The 19,567-nt window shown below is 59.4% G+C and overlaps 1 protein-coding gene across 3 annotated transcripts in view; it reads left to right on the top strand.

Annotated features, from left to right (window-relative positions):
* LOC122370020 (phosphatidylinositol 3-kinase regulatory subunit gamma-like) overlaps window positions 1-19,567 on the top strand; it is a 67,221-nt gene that overhangs the window by 40,657 nt on the left and 6,997 nt on the right. The window contains exons 2-6 of one of the 3 annotated variants that reach the window (XM_043345247.1): window positions 6,973-7,082; window positions 12,957-13,091; window positions 15,984-16,212; window positions 17,161-17,442; window positions 18,593-18,724. In XM_043345247.1, coding sequence (XP_043201182.1) covers window positions 13,011-13,091; window positions 15,984-16,212; window positions 17,161-17,442; window positions 18,593-18,724 — 724 coding nt within the window. In that variant the 5' untranslated portion in view covers window positions 6,973-7,082; window positions 12,957-13,010. Of the gene's footprint in view, window positions 1-6,663; window positions 7,083-11,062; window positions 11,082-12,956; window positions 13,092-15,983; window positions 16,213-17,160; window positions 17,443-18,592; window positions 18,725-19,567 lie in introns of those variants that run through there. The other 2 variants (XM_043345246.1, XM_043345248.1) reach the window with 2 other exon arrangements.

The following is a 19,567-nucleotide window of genomic DNA, read 5'->3' as shown; positions in this document are numbered from 1 at the left end:
ATTGAAAATTCTTTGGATTTTCAAATTCTTTCAAAATTCTTTGAAGCAATCCTTCATCGTTGCCAGCACCATCGACGCAACAAAGGTGACGTCAAAACTGTCGGCCCGCCAGCCAACACCTCCTATCCCTAGCGATGTATTCCTTTCTTTTCCCCACCTCTTTACCCTCGCGTCTCCGGGGCGAACATCTCTATGATTTTTCATCTCGCTCCCGGTCGGTACATGCTCTCCTCTCTCCCTGCTCCCATCCTCTGCCGGTCTCCGGGGCGGGCAGCTCTGTGATCTCTCATCATTAGTGGCGGAGAGGTCAGAAGACACGTCAGAAGACCGTGCTGGCGTCGCCGACAGATCCCCGAAACGCGACAGAGCCCTGTGCGTCCCCTACCCCCCCCCCCCCCCCGTCTACAGAAACGGCACCTTGGCTCAGCGCCAGGAATATAATTCTTGACGGTTTTTCCTGCCTGACTTGCGGGGTCTTGTTAGGGCCTTGTAATGATGTGTTTTTGAGAGTTGAACAAGCGATTAAGTATAATATTACCTGCACTGTGATTAAAGGCTTACGATAGGTTATTGAAAAATTCCGGCTCAGGGTGGACTTATGCGGCTTAAATACCAAACTCGGGTGCTAATATCACCTGTTGTCCCTGTGCTGGTTTTTGCGTTCTTCTATACTTTCTTGTCAAACGGATTGATTTGAGGCATATAGAGTGATGTTGGTGGTTGTAAAATCTGAGTTTGCAAGTTGCAGAATGTTTATCGTTGTTGCAGTAGTTCGTTACTTCGATGCAGCCTTACAGCTGAGAATGCACTGCACGCTGCTGCTCCGACTTTTAACCGTAAAATGCATTCATCCAAACTTTCACACATGACAGATTACGTGAAGCCTTTGTGTTCCAGCAGCTCGGAATTTTTTGGGGTACGGTGAAGTAAAGGAACTGAACCAGCTGTGGCTAGTTCGCATTCGATGTCACTTGCGTGTTGTGCTCAAGAAGTGGTTTTTATGTCTATGCATATGACGCTCTGTTGCCTCATTTTAAACCTTCAGGTAATTTGCGTGATGCGTCTCGATTATGTAATGAATAGCCAAGGATTAGATATTGAATGAGGTGGAGAAATGTTTGAAAGCGTTAGAGCATCTGTAGGTATTTTGTGGTGCTGTTCGCATCCTATGACATCTGCGTAAAAACGTGTTGGAATTCCGCCTACACTCCCAGATGCAGGCGTAGCGCTTTGGATGTTTCAAAGCGCCCGAGGCGTTTGGCGTTGTTCATATTGCTGTCACTAGATGGCAACAGCAGTGGGCGCCTGAATGTAGGCTGTACCGCAGGACATGAAATCTCTGGGTAGCGGGCATCGCTGGTGTTAGGCTGCGGCGATTTCAGAACTTAGCAGTGCAACAATAAAACTTATGTATTATTTCTCACAATAACCTTCGCACTGGAGCCTTTGAACTAAGTGGCTTCAGGACGTCTATTCCTCGAGTAATTATTCTAAGATATACGATCTGCTTTGGCCTTGCGGTGGCTGCTGCCCCTGCTGGTGCCTCCATTTGAGACCAAGCAAAGCCATGATGAATCGCGAAGCAGGAAGCCAAACCCGTCGGCCTTTCCATTTGTCCCACCGCCCTGCAGTCGGCCCCGGGCTGCCTGCCTCGGCTCTCCTCTCCGCCTCTCTCTCGCCCTCTCCGCTCCTCTCTCTGTCCGGCCGGACGGAGGGAGGGAGGACGCTGTTGCCATGCGGGCGGCCCGAGGCCGGCCGGCCGGCGGAGGCGGATCGATGGCGCTGGACCGGTGCCAAGACCGCCGCTCCGAACAGCTGACGCGCTGCCAGCTCGCGTCGCGGCCGCACGAGAACGACCGCCCGTGCCGCGATGATGACTGTTCGTGTCATTTTGCTTGCATTACGGTGGGAATGTTTAGGAGAATGCGGGACTTGCTGGTGGGTTGAAGCGGTCTTCTCTGGTCCGACGGGGCTGACGTCTTTGTTCGGTCTCGATCGGTGGTCGTTGGCGGCGACTCCGGGGCGGCATCGTTTCCTCCTTTGTTTGGCGGCCCGCCGCCGACGCCGACGACGACGACGACGACGACGACGACGACGACGACGCTGTGGTGCTGGTGCTGAGGCTGGTGCTGGTTCTGGAGCTGATAACAGTCATCAGCACCAGGTCATGATGTCACGACTCCGCCCCACTCCACCGTGGGCCTGCCGTGATATCACGACCCCATACCATGTCACGAAAGGGAGACTCACGGTGGCGTGGGGGGGGGGACTGGAGGGGACCTGGCCTCCCCATGCGAGTGTGATTCACTCGCTGGATAATAGCTGCTGTGTGCTGTTTGTCGTGTTTGTCATGGGAGCATTCACTAGCCGTGTTTGTAATGATGAGAGAATTGAGATGGATGGCTGCTGATTCAGGGGGCTGGCTGGTTATTATGCTGTCACACTTATTTTGTTTTCCGCCTTTTTGCTGAATCAGCCCACATTTGTTAACTTTGTTATTTGCCTGTAATACCTGAGGTATATTTATTTCATCAACATGTCGCTATTTCATTGTTTTTTCATTCATTCTTTGAATTCCACCAGGATACGCATGATGCTTTCTGATATAGTCGAATAGAATGTCAAGCCGTATTGTTTCAATGAAGACTGTGTTAGATCCGTCCATCGATCTGGCGCTATATTTAGAAGGGCTGATTCGCGAACGCTCTGCTGGTTAAATCTCGGGCCCGTTGTGTCGGCTGGACTTCAGTGGTGTTTTTTTTCCTTTGGTGGGCGTCTAAAGTCAGACAGACTGCACCACAAATAACGGGCGTCGGGTAGTTAAGGTTCGGCCGATCAGATTTCTGTCATCACTTCGCCATAGCGAATATCATTCCTTTACCTGTACAACTAACGCTATAGGCGCTAAAAAGACATGTATTGTTTTCCTACGGGTAATTAACCCGGCAGTTGCTGGGGTATTTCGCCACCCACCGTTTGCTGGGGGGGGGGGGCGTTAAACGCCCCCAGCCGATAACTCGAGAACCAATAGGCGCAGCGAAACGCACGAGGCGGCAAACGAAAGAACGCGACGAGACGCTTCAACTGAGTACTTTAAAGTTGAATTTTGAGGTCACAGGTCGGGTCAAGGTCAGGTCAAACACCTGAAATCGGGCTTTCAGTAGCATTGACTTCAGGACTTCGCAATGGGCGCCTCTCGTCATAAACTCTGTCAAAACGGTGCACAATCCATCATATAAGGCCTACAAGTGTGTCAGCTCCATGTAGGGGTCAGTCAAGCATAGGTCAGGGTCAAGGTCAGGTCAACCGGGTAGGCACATATCCCCAAAAATCAAAACTGATATTCGCAGCCTGTGACACATGTTTTATGGGTAATTTGGGGCGTAGAACACGATGGTGACATTCATTTTATCATATGTGTACGTGTTTGGCTCAAAAAGTTCAATTTAAGAAATTCATGTATCATGGTCGTGAAGTAGTCACGAGAAATTGCCAAGATTCAGTTCAAGATTTTGGGAAATGCGAAACGATAATTAATAATCGAAGATAGCCATTCTATTGTTCATGGTATTGGCAGTCTATTGGCGTTTACGGCATGTCTTTATGTCTATTCTGTGATTTTATATGATTTTTTGAAAATATGCCGTTTTTGGTCGAAAACTCAGAAATCATGACGTCACTAAAACCTCGATATCTCAAAAATTTCCCGACCGATTTTTTTGAAACGTTGTCACAATAAACTTCAATCAATTCCCTACAGGTACCCAAAATTTGGCGCGCCTGCGGCGCGCCGTTTTTATGCTATGGCCCGGCGAAAAAAGTGGGGGCGTTTAACGCCCCCCCCCCCCCCCCAGCAACTCGCGGGTTAATGCCGTACAGAAGGACTTGTCTTAGCCGTGTCCCCTGTTATAAATCTGAGGACGGACGGAGGACTGGCTCGTCTGAGGAATGCGATAATCGTCCCGTATTCATCAGAGGGCGTCGGCTGTCGGTCGGACCTGGTCGGACCGGGTCGGACCGGCCCCCATAGTGGGCGCCGGGCGCATCCATCGCGGAGGGCCAGCGCCGGCATACAGCCTGCCGTGGCTATCCTGGTCTGTGCCTCGCAGCTGTGCTGGTGTGCGCTGAGATATCCTGAGGAGCCAGGCGCGGTCCTGCTAGGGTCCTCTCAGCCGCTATGTGATTCTTTAGTCACGGCTCGCTAGGCCGGTGGGTGGATTCGGCAACCCAAAGCTGCAGTCGACAATCATGAACGCCCAAAACCACATCATTTTGCGGAGTGTTTGAACCCGCCCGACGAAAACAGCACGGTCATTAAGTACGGCGTTTTTGGTGGTCAGCTCGTTTCCGCTTATCATAACTTGTTGCAAGATTAGCTGATTTTTCAGCGGGGCTGACGTCAGGCGGTGATTGGGGGCTGTGTGAGCTCAGCGGGAGCGGTGGTGATGGTGATGGCAGCAGTGGTGATGGCAGTGGCAGTGGTGACGGGTGCGGGGACAGTTGCAGTGGTGACGGAGATGGTGCTATCGGAGGCAGCAATGGTGGTGGTGTGGTGGTAAGTGTGGGGATTGTGGGAGACTGACGGGAGGGGGTATCATCTCTCAGGACACATGACTTGGGTTTGCTGGTCTCTGTATGTTCTGCTGTACACGAACTCTCCTCAGAGGTGACGGGCTGTCTGTTATTTGGTGCAGTAGTTCCACCGCCGGCCGAGCTGTGGGAGCTTCAGTCTCCAGCTGGTAAGCACCATGGGAGGACTCACCAGGCACCCCCTACCACCCTCCCCCCCCCCGGCTGTTTCTGTGCCGATGGCCGTGTCAGGGTCACCACTGACCCGCCGCAGTCACCAGTCACCAGCACCAGCACCAGTGCACCAGCCGGCGCGGGGCCGGCGGCGCTGCAGATCGGGGCGGCTTATACAGCGGCTGGCCGCGCCGCCGGCTGCATACACAGCCTGATGGCCCTACATGGACACCGGGATGCATATCGCGCCCAGCCGAGACGGCACCGGCCGGGACGGTGTATTTCTGGGCCTGTCTCATCGCATGCGGGGTGTGTCGCGCGAGAGCCGAATTTCCATACATGCATGCTCTGAGGAGCACAACATCCGCGATATTTTTAAACCTTGGCCTTTGCATCTGGATTGATCCTGAAGTGTGTTCAGAAGCTTATTTTGAAAGGACCGAGAGACGACGGTTCACGGTCTACAGCGATTGAAGCTTGCGGTGTGACTTGCCTACGAATCCGCCACCATAAAAATAAATATGTTTATACAACTACATAGCAATGTTTATCGCATGTCAAAGTACATAGTTTAAGAAAAAGTTAAATTGACTTTCTGGCTTTGATTCACAGAGTTCCCGGTTCGTTTTATGACGATGTGTTTTTGAACAGTCTATCCCATTTCTCTGGAAGCGTGACATTTCGCCCACCAGAATCGTTTAAGGACTTTGGCCATATTGAAGGAACTTGTCGGACCAAAAGGGAAAGTTCATCGGCGCTTGCGACGTTGCTGGGTGGAGACAACATCGCTGCCGACAGTGATGGAGCCGCAAATTAAAGTCGTGATCCTTCAGCGACAAAACTTGTTTCGCCGAAACCGCCGCCGGCGCGACGGTGCCGATGGCGGCTTTCCAGTGTGGGAGCTCATTTCTGCCGACCGGCTGGCTCTGGCAGCTCGGATGCACGGCTCCATTGTGGGATATGGATCGGCGCGGAGCTCTCGTGAACCGACCAACACACCAGGTATATCGGATCGGGCCGTGCGCCAGGCGGTGGTTGGTGTTTTCGGTCAAATGATATTCACCACCTACGCTCCTATGCCTGTCAATAGAGCTAGGCATAGGCCAGACTATGTGTAGTCATACACTGGTGTGTCTACCTTTTCTACCACATATCGCATTCCAGGGGCTGGCTGGGTGAAAGCCCTTCCTAGGGAGGGGGTGGGTAGACTTACAGAGGGTGGCTTCATAGCCTAAGAGCACTCGACATTCGGTGCTAGCGGCCGGCTTGTCGGTCAAGTATTGAGAGCTCGCCGTCAGTGTCTTTCATTGTTGAAATGATAAGCGCTGGTGAATCGAAGATACGGGGTGTGAATTTTCATCCCGTGGGGTCTCTTCAATGATTTACTAGTAGGTACGATGTTACTTTGTGACTCAAAAAGAAAGAAAAGCGAATAAGTTAGCACTTGATGCTTGAAATTCTTATTGACGGGGCCGTGCTTTTCAGAGCTCCTTACATCTTGCGAAGTTTGCAAACTTTGCTGTAAGAATTTCATGTTCAGTCATTTGTTGTCATGTTGTCTAGGCAGCTTGCAGTGGTCCGTACGTGTTTCAGGTGTTTTGGAGCTAAATAACACACCACCAGCTGGCCTAACCCGCGACTTTCCTCCAGCTCAGCTCTATTGTTACGTTTCCACCAACTCAAAAGCTTCGTGAGGCGTGCTCTATTTTTGATGTCGCGCGGACTGTCGGTCTTAGCGACCCTATCGAGGCCTGCGGCATTCCCATCCGTGTCAGCCTTTGTTGTCGGGCGGCCGGCCGGCCGACGGGACGGCTGCCTACAAAGCTAGTTCGGCGCTCGGCCGCCAGGGCGGCGCTGCCGGCGGATGCGCGAGCGGTGTCCGCCGCGGCGGCCCTGAGCTGGCCGGCCGACCGGCTCGGGGGCCCACTCGGCAACAGTGGTTCGAGCCGGTCGGGCAGTGTGCGATGTGGTGGCCGCGCCGGCAGCGCGCCCCGTACCCGACGCGCTGCTAGAAGATGCCAAAGGGCGCCGATGTCACGAGTGAAAATATGAAATGTGCTAGCGGGTGTGAGAAGCCATCGAAGAAGGATCGCCTGAGCCCGGCGATGCTGGCTGCGCGCGTCAACAAGGATAACTACATGCTGTGCGGCACGGCTCGCGGTGCCAGTGACAATGCCAGTAGCAGCGCCGGCGACGCCAGTGACAACTGTGACCTGGTCTCTCCGACAGAGTGCAGCGGCTCGTACCACGGCCCGTGCGCGCGCTGCAGCCCGCTGTACCCGTGTCAGCGGAACGGGGCCGCTGAGTCGCCGGCCACCCGCACCTTCACCGAACAGGTGGTGAGTACCGCTGACCTGACCCGACCTGACCCGACCTGACCTGAGGTCACCCGGCGCCCGGTACCGGCCTGTTTTAGCCCGGCCGCTACACGTCGGCTCCGGGCGACGCCAGTTTGTTCACCCCTCCTTTCACTTCAGACTCGAGCGGTCGCCGCTCTCGGCACCGCCCTCCGGTCGCTCTGCCCGCCCAGAACACTCTTGTGCTCTTCCCTGGGTCCTGAAAAAGTGCCGCTCCATCAGCCTTGAGCCTGCTCCTCAGCGAACTATTAGCTTTGTTCTAACTCGTAGATGTCCTCTGTAGAGAAGCCTGGCTGTGGGGCTCCTCAGTGTTACTGACTGTTCCTCCATCCAACGGAACGTTTCGTTCTTATATGTTCTCCAACATCAAAAGCCTTCTGATGACCTCGGTCCTAGTTTTCTCCTTACTCTGACTGTGTCCCTCGCCCTTATCCCGCGGTCTTGGTGTTTTTTAACCTTAGGCCTCCCCGCCTCCACGGAGCCCTTCTCATCCTCTGCCGCAGATACAGCGCTCCTGCTGCCACTGCTGGGACCTCGCTGCTGGAGTCGCTCCTGCTCCTGACCTGGAACCGGCATATCCTGGGAGGACGTGGTGCCGACCATCCTGCTCCTGCCACTACTCTAGCCTCGTTCCTGGCTGGGGTTCTTTATCAACCCCGGTACGCCAGACTCCGACAGATACCGTCGTTCCTAGCCGATACCCCGAGCCTGAGTAAAAAGTAGGTGAGTGGTACCATTCCCGTGTACTTATTGCTTGTTGAGCTTCGTTTGAAGTGTTTTGATAGGTAGAAATGGATACTTGTATTTTTGATGTTACGCTGCTACGTTGCTGCTACTGCTAGTTATGTGTCGTTGACCATATTGCAGTAAGAATGTGTTAATTCGGGTAGCATTTTGCATTTGGTATGTTTCCCATGCCCCTGTGACCTTTCATAACCTCATATTTTTGTGAGGTCGCTGGCTCGCTTTGTTAACATTGCCGATAGAATGTTCGGACCAAGCGGTCTACGACTTGTGAGTCTTGTAGGCTGTAACAATCTAGAATTTAGCACCCGGTGGCAATTTCCTGGGCGGCGAGGGCGATTCCTGACCCGTCTGTGCCCAGAGTCATGTTGGCGAGCCGGCTGGCACTTCAATTTTGGCCGCTGGGCCGCGCGGTACGGCGCCGCGGCTCCATTTTTGTGCTGTCCGGCCGGGCCCGGCCGGCCGGCGGCAGCCCCGTCCGACCGGCCGGGAAGGCTCCAGTCGCAGGTGCTGCCCCGGCAGCCGGCTCCAGTCGCGTTTCCTTTCCAGGGAGGACTCGGCGACTGGCGGCTCGGGAAAGGTCGGCGGGCGCGCGGCTGGTGAGCTAGCTCAGAGGCCCGGCGAGCTCGGAAAGCTCGGGTCAGGGCCGGCAGCCGCGGGCTGCCTGCGCTGTCAGGGCCGGTCGGGCGTTCCTGGAACTCCCGGAGAGCTGATTTTGTCGTCACCTGTGAACATCGTCTACTTCGTGACGATGGGATCGCGGCTGGCTTTTCGTACTGTCGGAAAACAAGGTAGCTGACGGCGGTACCGGGCCCGACATGAATGTTCTTTGTCTAGAAATACCGGTGCAACATTTGGCGGCGGTGAGTTATTTCGTGGCTAAACTGGGTTTGTTAATTGCCTGCCTGCTGACGCGGTGGGTATTGACTACCCTGCAATCGTCGTTGCTGGCGGACATGTATGGCCGCTGTAGGGGCGCGGGTCCAGTGTCCGCCGCCGGCCGCTCCCAGGCCCTGACGTCAGAGAGAGCCGTGTTGGCCGGTCTGGAACGAGCTCCGGCCACAGCGCCTTGTATCGACTGGCGGACACGAAGGACGCCGGCCCGAAATATGGCCGACTGCACAGCGGTGACGGCTGACGACATGCTGTGACGCACGGTCCTGCCTGCTCCGTGCCGTCACTGGGCAGCCAGCCTCGCGTGGAGTCGACTGCTTTGAATGTCCCCGCTGCCTGGAATCGGTTAGGTTGTATACCACACCAGACGCCTGGTTGCCAGAGGCGGTATCGTCTGATGTTCTGTCCTGGTCAGCTCGCCGTCTTTGGACCAAATGCCGCCTTCTCTCACCTCCCTGTGCCCTGGGTGTGGCTTCTGTCCCGCTGGACTCGCTGACTGGACCAAAACCTATCTCCCCACCTCCGGATGTGAGCTGTGTCCCTGACACCACACTGTCAGGAGACCCTCACGTGATCGTAGTGGGTGCTGATCGAGCCTTTTCTCTGCCGTATTCCTCACTGTAGATTGTGGAATACAGTCGTCCGCGCTCCCCTTGTGCCAGCAATGAGTAATTTTAGAGTTTTCTTGCGGAATAGTCATTATGTCGCAACGTAAATGTCTGCATTACGTGGCTTGTTTGTTCAACTGCGGCTGTTCCCAGCTCACCCCTGTTGCAGGCCAATTTTGACGGCGCCACCTATCGTAAATTATGTAGCATAGCGTGCCGAGTGCTATGCCAAGTGCCACACCTACTGTGTTTGCTGGGGCTTTTCGTGTTGAGTTGGCGGTGTTTCGGCGGCCTGTACCCTCCGCCCGACTGATCCCGGTCTTCAGAGCCGTGCTGGACGAACCGACTCGTCTCGGCTTTTCCATTCTGCTGAGCTGCACCTCTGATCCTTCCGCGGTGCCGTCGCGCTTCCATATTCGTTCCTTGGCCGATGGCTGGGTGGAAAATTTTGATATGTCCTGCATTGGATTAACATGTAAGAAGCCTTCATCCTATTCAGCCGCTTCAGTCTTCCATTTGTTAAAATCGTTACAACGGTCAAGACAGTCTGATTCAGCCTTTGTAGAGATGCTTTGCCACTGGTGCGTGGCTTCATTGCGTGTCTCTTGAGTCGCTATCATGAACCTTGGCGTTCATCAAATAGCCACCGCCGGTCGGCCGGCTTGTCGGTCGTTCTGCTGACCGGTCGCTCACTCGCTCGTTTGGACAGGGGAGTGCGTTACGTAACACGATCCTCATTTCCCAGATTCCGGGCCAGGTCGTCGCCCATTTTACAGCAGTCGGCTGTCACCTGCGGCCCGGTCCCGGGCCGAGTCCTGTCCCTGTTCCGCTCCGGTAGCGGTGTGCACGGTGACACGGTGCACGCGGGGGACGGTGTCCGTTACCGAGGGCGCGATCTACGCCGGTCGCTGGAGCGCACAGACCCGACCCGGCCCGGGGCGAGCGGGGTGTCCGGTGGCGGCCTGGCCCACGTGCCGCGCTGCAGTTCAGGGGTCCCGAGAGGCGCCTGATGTCTGCGGCTCCGTGAGCGATGACTGCTGTTGCTGGCCGACGCTGGCGTTACTGGAGTGATGGAGCGGCGGTCAGCCCCGTGGCGCCGCGACCTTCCACCGGCGGCTGGCGGAGCTCTGACCCAGTATGTCGGCGGACAGCCCGCCCCGAGCCGAGCCGGTTGGCCAGCCACGTGGTCGGGCGAGGGGCCCCAAAAGGGTGGCGGCCCGACTGCGCCGCAGCCGCAGCCGCCAGGGCCGCGCGCCGCCCCGCTGGCCGGGCGAGGTGAGAGCCCGCTCGGCCCGGCGCCGACCGGCCGGCCCCGGGCCAAGGTAGGTCGCTGACCTGCCGAGCCAGGCCGCTGTCCGGTCGAGGTCGGGATGATGACCTGCCGAGGTCAGCGCAAACTGCCGCTGCCGCCCGCCGACCGTCACAGCTCGGCCATTCGTTCGATTCGGTGAAGCGGGGTGACATTTCCGACTGGGCGCGGCAGCCTGGCAACACGACCGGGCCGCGGCCGCCGGCGGCGCCGCACGGTCCGCCGGCCGTTTCTCCTCTCCCTCCTCTGCAGTTTCTCCGCGGCCGAGCGGCTCCGGCCGGCGCTGCGCGCGCCCCCTACGGGCCGTTGCTAGGCGGTCGGCACTGCGCCGCGGCCGGCCGGCCGGCCCGCTCGGCCCATTATGGTCACGAACCGAGCCGTGGCGGCACGAGCGGGACTCGCGATGGGCGGCTGCCCGAGGCCGCAATGGGGTCGGAGGGTGTCGCCGGCGCAGGGGCGGCCGTGCGTCCTTTGTTGTGAGAGCGATGGTAGAGTGGGCGGTGCGCCAGGCTCGGCCGACGGAGCCGCCTCTGCGCCGCTCCGTCGGCTCCGGCGAGGCTCGGCGCTGGTCCGCTCACGCCCCCGGACCGCGACGGCTGACCTGGCGCTGGAAATAGCGGCGCCTGTGTGCTGTCGGCGCTGAATGAGGTGCCATTGAGGCTGAGACCGCGCCGCCGCCGCCGCAGCCGCTCCGCCTCCCATGTCGGTACCGACGCCGTGCTATTTATACGGGGTCGATCATTTCTGGTTATATGGCTGTGGCAGGCTGCGGCGCTCGGCTAGCTGCTGAGGCGTGACCTGGTTCTCAGCGCGCCCGAGGCGGTGGCCCCGTCGGGCAGGACGGCCGCCACCCGTCACACGGTATTGCAAAAATCCTTGCAGCACAGTCATTATCGAATGACTGTGCCTATCGCCTGAGTAGGTGATGCTCCTAAACCCTAGCCCATCTCCCGACAGTCTGCCTTCAGTGCAGCGGCCGGTGACCCGTGCTTGACCTCGAAGTGTGCCATGCGGCCGGCCAGTCCCACAGACCGGCTCTCAGGTTCATTTCAGATGCGGCGCCGCTCAGGTCGGGCCGGGTCTTGTCGAGCTCGACGGGCCGGCGCCCGAAATATTCGGAGCCTGTCGCGGCGCCGGGCGCGCACGGCCTGTGAGAGATGAGCGATGATAGGACGCGCTCCGGCCGGCCGCACCGGGCCAGGAACCTTTCTTTGTTGGTCGGCGCAGGCGCTCCCAGGCCCGGCCGGCGAGGAGCAGCAGCTCAGCGCCGAGTGCGGCCGCTGTTCCGGCCGTCGCACGAGCCGCACGCTCCGCACGCTCGTGCAGGCCGAGTCGACGGCTTGGCCAATTTCGGATGGCGGTGCGGTGGTGGACCGGCCGGTCAGTTTTTCCCTGGTGCACGCGGCGCCGGCGGCCGCCCGCCGCCGGCCGGCCGGTCGCCGCTGCAGCGGATCGTTACGTCACGCAGCGGCCTCCGATTGGCTGTTGCCAGGCGAGTTGGACTCGCCCGGGCGGGGGAGGTCGCTCGTGGCCCAGAAATGGCCGCCCGGTCGGCCGGCCGGCCGGCTGGCGCTCATCTGGTGGCCGGATGGCCTTCGGAGCCGTGCTGCGGGCCGCACCGAACCGAGCCGAGCCGAACCGAACCGGCGCTCCGGGGCGGCGGCACCGGAGCGGAGGCGGCGCGGCGGGTCGGGTCGGATCGGTGCCGGTGCCGGTGCCTGTTGCCGTGGCCGGTCGGACCGGACCCCACTGCGCGCAGTGCGCCGCGCCAGCTCACGCCGTTGTTCGGTGCCGAATAAATGCTGAGCCATCGGCTTTGAAAGTGCCGTAAGGCGGCTGCAGCGGCCGTGCGCCCTTGGCAACTGCATAATGAGCTAGCTGGTGCAGCAGGATGGAGGACGGCCTGCTGCACCCCCGCCTGCTGGATCCGGGTGTGCCGCCCGGCCCTGAGCTGACCGGTGCACCTTCTGTACGCGCGCGGCGCTCGGACGGTCGGTGGTATATTCTGTCAGCTCCCAGCGCTGCACTGTCGGCCGGCGGCCCGAACCGAGCGTGTGTGCCGCCGGTCACAGCGGCGTGCCATTTCCCTTTGTCAGTGTGCCGGCGGCCTGTCACTGGCCGCGCGCGCTCCATCCGCCGCTCCCTGCTCTCTCCACTCTCCCTGGGAGGGTGGGACCGGTCAGCGACCGCCATAGGAACGGCCATCGAGCGCCCCACCACCTCCCCGTGCTGTCTGTGAATGTTTCATTATCATCGTGTCGTTACCATTGGCTAATGATCGTTTCTCCCCCTCTGTTTCAGCCAATACACAAGTGGACGGCCAACAATGTGCTTGAATGGGTGGGGTCAATCAACATGATATCTACTGCTGAATGCTTGAAGTCTATGAACGTTGATGGTATGCAACTTCTCAATCTGGACAAGGAGAAATTGATGGTAAGTCGGCTGGGAATGGGCTGATGGACGGGGACGGGCGGGGGGCGTCCCGCGCGCACCGTGGGGAGCACCGGCGGGAGGGGACACCCAGCTGGGCACTCAGCGGAGGGGAGAGGGGAGGAGTGCACGTGCCGTGCCGCCTTGGACGCCCCACATTCCGGGAATGGGCCGGGCAGTTCTGCGAACGGAAGAGCGGAGAGGAGAGGGAGAGAGCGCGCGCCTGGCCGAATACCTCGGTGAGCGACGGATGGAATTCAGGTGACCTTGCGGGGTTTCAACACCGCGCGGCCGGCCGCCTCCCCTGCGCTCGGCGGAATGCTGCCTGCTCGCGTGACGGGCCGGCCACTCCCCGGCCTGGGAGGAACCGGAGCGGACGCCCGTCTGGCCGTCTGGCCGCCGCCGCGAGAGGCAGGGAATCCCGCTCTCATGAGCTTTAATCCGTCTGCACGTGTCGGATGGCCGCGCGCCGGGCGGAAGGTCTGTCTGTCTGCTCCGGCGGCGACCCGGCGGAGAGCTGGTGCGCCGCGCGCCGGTCAGCCGGCGGCCGAGACTTCCTGGTGGCTGTGGCGGCGGCGGCGGTCAGCTGACCGGCCTGGAACCGCCGGTCGGCCGGCGGTCGCGCAGGCTGGCCGCTGATGGTATCGCTCGCGGCTGGGACGCCGGCCAGCACTGACTCGTCGGCCGATCCGCCGCGGCCGGCCTGTCAGCAGAGCAGGGTGGGAGATGGTATCGGAACAGCGGAGAAACTCGCTCGCTGTCGCACCGCTGTCCGTCACCCGCGTGAGGCCCTCTCCGGGTGATGAGCCGGCCCGGCCCGCCCGAGTCGGCGCGGTGGTGCCTTCTTTGGCCTCTGGTCGGCGGTCGGCCGCAGGTGGCGCCAGCGCCGCCGCTGCCGCCGCCGCCTGGTCGGCGTCCCCGCCTGGTCGGCCCGGAAGCCAGCCGTCCGGGCGGCCTCGGCCCAGCGAGCCAGCAGAGGCGGTCGGCCGTCGGCCGCGCGGCGAATTTAGCCCCAAACGACCGGACCGCCGGGCGCCCTGAAAAACGGACAATGAAATAAAGGAGAGAGAGGGAAACTGCCGGGCGGTCGACGGGCGCCCGGATGCCAAACGGTTTATAGCGTCGAACGGTTCGGGTGAGAGGACGCCCAGCTGCTTGGGCGAGAGCGCGCCCGGCGGGCACGAACGGTTTGGTTTAGAGGCCAGGTGCTGCGGGGAACGAGGTCGCGGGGAGGGGAGGGGAGCGCGGGGACGGACGGGAAGGGGAGGGGCTGGGAGGCAGCGTGGCCTGCCCCCGATTGGCCGGGCCGACCGACTGGATGCGCCTGCCGCCGCCACTGATCCGGCGGTCGGACCGCCGCGCTGGCCGTGCACCGTGGTCTGTGGCGGCAGCGGCGGCTCGGGCTCGGTCGGCCCGACCGACGGTCACGCCTCAGACCGGCTGTAAACTATAAACAGCTCGGACAGCGTGTTGACGCGCGCTCCGCGACAGCCGGCCGGCCGGCCAGCAAACAGGCCACCGCGCTATCTGGCCGTTACTAGGCGGACCGGGCGGCGATAGCGCGACCTTCGGCCGGCCCGAGCCGCCGCCCGTGCCGCCGCGGCCCGCCGGCCGGCCTGGTGACTGGCCGACCGCCGGGCGCACGGTTACCCGCGCCAAATCGGCCGCCATCCTCTGAGCTCTGACTGTTTGTCTTTGTAGCACGCCCGAGGCCCGTGACTCGAAGGTCGCACCGCCACAGCGCCGCGTGGTTTTGGCGTTTTTTTCGACGTTTTTTCCCTCGCCCTCAATGATTCATGTAAGCCTGAGTGACAGAGAGTGCGAGCACAACTGAGTAACGGCAGCAGCTGTTGGGGCCGACCTGCCCCAACGCCGGCTGTGCGCCGATGGCAACCGGTGTGCGACGCTTTACGGCCGCGCTGCGTCCCCCTCCGGCTGAGTCTGTGACTTTACGAGCCATAAACCGAGTGAGCCGTATCTGAAGGGGAGGCGACCGCCGCAGGGCCGGCTCCCGGCCGGCTGTCTGTATGTCGGACTGTCTGTCGGAGTGTCTGGCTATCCGCGCGGTGTGGGACGCGCGTGGGCGACCCTCTGTTGCTGAGAAACCACGCGCCGGCGTTGCGTGTCAGACGGGGCCGCCGGCAGCGCTGGCCTGTTGCTGGCGTGCTCGGCGCCTCGCCAGCGTGCAGCTAATGATATGTGCGTTTTTGGCGGCGCTCGGTACGAAGGTTTTTGTGTTGCTCGCTGTGACGACCGTCGCTCTCTCGGCATACAAAACACCGCCTCCGTCCGGGTTGATTTGCCTCTCGTGCTGACACCGGCTGACGCTCCGGACGATCAGCGATCTCCTGTGACCCGGGTCGTGTCAGCCTCCTCAGCAAGGGTTTGTTATGATGGCCGGCTGTTTATGAATCCGGTGCAGACCGTGTGAAGCCTACACGGCTCGGGCCGCGAACTGACGTCAGGGGGCTGGGCGGCCCCCCGGGGGCCCGGCTGGGCGGGGCGGGGGTCACATGCTGCTGCGACGCTGTTCCCCACGCCCCGCCTCCGGCCCTACTGCGCCGTACTTGTCGGCGCGGTGGCGGCCGAAATCACACAACCCCTCCCCGTCCCTCCCTCCGAGCTGGCGCCTGGGTACACAGAGTCGGTCTGAACTGGATTCTCATCTGTACCCGGCGGCTTCCTCTCCGCGTCAATTGCAGGGTTGCACCACGCTTCCGCGACGACCGGCACTGCGCTGGTTCTGAGCTGTATGTTTCCACTGAGTTTTATTCTCCCTCATGTACGCCGGTTTTTATGCTTTACGTTCAGTAATCAGTCATCTCGCCTGTTTAATAGCACCAACCTCTAACCTCGACCATGCCTCTAACAACATTTCCGTCTCTGCTTCCTCAGAGTATGGGCATCAAGGACCCGTTCACCCAGACTATGCTGCTGATGGCCGTGCGCCGACTACAGGCGGGTGAGGGCGGGGCGGCCGGAGAGATTCGGCCCGGCCACCCGCCCGCCGGCCACTCGGCGTCCGAGCACCAGCTGCGACAGGACAGCTTCAGCACACTTCGAACCTGCGACGTGTGTGGACTCTACCTGATCGGAGCGGACCACCAGGGATACAGCTGCACCGGTGAGCGGGCCGGGATCGTGGGACTGTCAGTGTGAACTGGAATTTACAGAGAAGGGTTGGGTATCTGGGTGTAGCTTGGAGACAGGAATTGCTCATGCCATGCTGGTGTCGTGTGGTGCTCGCTGTTTTCGGGCGATTGGGCGTGCCCGTCGTGATGTCTGAGCCTGCCTTGTTCTCGTCTTTACGGCCTTTTCGTGTGTAGGCGGCCGCCCCTAGTTACTAGTTGCGTCACTCGCCTTCGCCTTACCTTCCCGCCCCGCCCCCGCCCCCGCCCCCGCCCTCACGAGGTCACCACGACCCGAGCGCCGTGTGTTGCTAGGCACCGCCGTGCAGCGCTCACGGATAATGGTGCCGCGGGCCGGTGCGCCGTATCGCGCGCCTATCTGGTGGCGCTATGTCGCTGTGAGACGGCGGCGGCCGAATCGCTACATGCAGGTGCACTGTGAAGTGTCCTTGTGGCGTTTGGTTGGACTGTGTAGAGGTGTTGTTTGTGGTTAGTGTGGGGTCTGTGTGGTCTGTTGGTGTCCTCTGTTGTGGTTTGTTGCAGTGGAGTTGAGAAGCTCAGGGTCTTTTGGTTTGGGGTCCGGTTTCGTGTCTCCTGTAGCCGGGTTGGGCTGTTCTGGTGATATGTTTTCACATTGGGTCGTTTTGTGTACGTGGTTGATGTGCTCTCACATTGGGTCGTTTTGTGTACCGGAGGTCTGAAGTGTCAGGTCGGGTCGGCCAGGGACGACCAACGACCGCTGTGTATCCGGGCTGTTTTGTTGTCGGAGGATCGACTTCAAACTGCTGTGACTGGGTGCGTGGCGCCGCCGCCGCCCCGTTTTGGCCACCGGAGCCGGGCCGTCCGGTCGGCACCGGCACCGTCCTAGCTCAACAGGCGCGGCATTGTGTGCCGGGCCGGCGCCGCTATGGGGTCTGACGTGCCTCTCCTCCTCCGCTCGACAGAGTGCGGCCTGGTGGTGCACCGGCGCTGCGGCTCCCAGCCGGCCGGCCTGCCCGCCTGCGAGCCCGGAACCGTCGGCCGGCCGGCGCCGTCCCTGTTCGGCGCCGAGCTCACCGCCACCTTCCAGTCCAGCCGACAGCTGGGGCCGCCCGTGCTGCTCGCCTGTCTCTCGGCGCTGGAGCGACTCTGCGAGCGCGACCGGCACATCAACTGCTATGAGATCTATGAGGAAACGGCACCGACCTGGGACGACCTGAAGCCGCTGCGGGACGCTCTGGAGCGCGGTGAGTGGCGGCCAGGGATGGGCTCGTCGTCGCTATCTGGCGTGTACGGCCGAGGGGCCCGCGTGTCCGAGTGCAAATCGGACCGGTTTTCCACATGGTCCGGGCCGATGTAACACGACGGGCCCCTGCTTTGTATGCTGATACATATGCATAGGCGGCGCGCTCGCGGTTCGGGTGCTGATGCTGGTGGTTATAGGCTATTTCGGGCTGGCGGTGTCTCGAATGTCAGATGGCTGGCGTGCAAACAGACGGGCTCTTGCAGATGCCAACACCCGACATAGAAACCTCATTTGTCGGCAAAAACGTATCCAAATACTTCTTTGCAGCCATATTTATATTATAAAATTTTCGGACTGTTATTGAATACCATTGGAAGTTTTCAGTGCCGCTCTATCCGACGACACGTTATAAATCGACGGCCTATTTCTGGTCTCAAAATATGACCTCAAATGAATCTTGGTCTCGGGCTACTTTGGAACTTTACTTTTATTTATTTATTTCATTTTGGGCAAGAGCCGGCCGGCCGGCAGTGGCGTCTTACTAGATGGGTGTCATTTTCTCTGGGGCGGCCCGACACGTGCCGTCATGGTCTCCCCTCCCCTCTCCCTTCTTGGGGTGACCGCCTATTGCGCTGTGGCCGCCCGGCGGTGAGACGGTGAAGCTTGAGTTTACGGGTCGCCGCCAGGGGTCGATCGGCTGGCAGGAGCTTAGAGTTGGGTTAGATGGTTATCTCTAGTGTCGAGGACGCTGAGATGGCGGTGGTGCCTCACTGAATGTGATATTGGAAAATGACGATATGTGTCGTTTGATATAGCTGTACCGCTGTTAGGTATTATCTCTGTATGCCGGTTGGGCGATCAGCTGGCTGCTCTGAGTTCTGACGTTATACCGTGCTGGTGGTATCGATCGGCTCAAGAGAGAGCGGAGAGAGAAAGATAGAGACGCATCAACTCGCCGACATTCGTGGAAAAGCGTGTTTACGCTGTGATAACTGAATCAACGCTATGTCATGAACCATATTGTTGCATACCTCATACGGTCCAACGCAATATTATTCTTATTAGTCTGGCTCTACATAGATGCGCGCGCTGTGTGTGTGACTGGAAATGTGAAGGATAACTTACTGACAACTCGTCTTCTCCTGTTTCAGATCCGGAGGGCGCCGATCTCGGCGAGTTTGAGCTCTCACACGTGAGCTGTCTGGTGAAAAAGTACCTGGCCCAGCTGCCCAACCCTGTGATGCCTACAGAAGCTTATGAGGACATGTTGACACTTGCCAAAGGTACGTGCAGCCGCCCGCCAACCGCCAGCCTCTGTCCTCTGTTGTTGATTAAGTCCTGCAACTGGGGCGTTGTTTAATTATTTACCAGCCGGGATGTGTCGTCAGGCAGTGTTTGCGCTCTGCACTCTGCGGCTTTATCAGCTAGTGTGTCGAGTTCGGATGGAGTTGCATCAGAAACGTCGTGGTTGATGTGCCAGGGGTTGTCGCAGCTGGCTTGAAATAACTTAGCTGCAGCTGTGCTGAATATGGTATTGCTCTTTGCTATTCAGTCACGCTGCTAGTTTATTTTCACAGTGTGTTTAACATCGCAAATTCATTCACAACCGAAGTGAGTCCTTGATCGATTGACATCGTATAAACTAGTTTGACTAACAAACCTCAGTTAGTTTTAATTGTCATTGTGTTTGAAAACAGACCTTATTTATTGGCAAGTGTGGCGTTTTATGGGCCGATTAATGACAGTGGTATCGATGGACCAATTTGGTCCGGCCGGTCCAATTATCTGCCTCGCTGGTTCGTTATCCCAGCGGGAATTTCGGGAAATCGAAATGTCAGCTATTTCGCTCGGCTGGCGCAGCTGTTCGGTAGTGCGAGTGTCACCTGGCCGGACCTGGGAGTGCACTGTCCTAGGGCCCGTCACGTCACATTCAATGTCACGGTGCGGGACGGGGGTCCTCGGCCGACCGACAGGCCCGTGCCGTGACACTAAGCTCTCGAACCGAGGGACGGGGGTGGACCCACAGTCATATCCACGTCCCGGGTGGCCGATATAACCCGCTGTTTCCAACCGTACCGCTCGCTGAGTGCCGTGTGTTGCAACCAGGCCAAATCCCGAGGGGAGAG

The sequence above is a fragment of the Amphibalanus amphitrite genome, unplaced genomic scaffold (assembly GCF_019059575.1).
Source record: "Amphibalanus amphitrite isolate SeventyFive unplaced genomic scaffold, NRLGWU_Aamphi_draft 001091F_arrow, whole genome shotgun sequence".
NCBI lineage: Eukaryota > Metazoa > Arthropoda > Thecostraca > Balanomorpha > Balanidae > Amphibalanus > Amphibalanus amphitrite.
The sequence above is the reverse complement of the archived record's forward strand: the minus strand, read 5'-3'. Positions and strand labels throughout refer to the sequence as shown.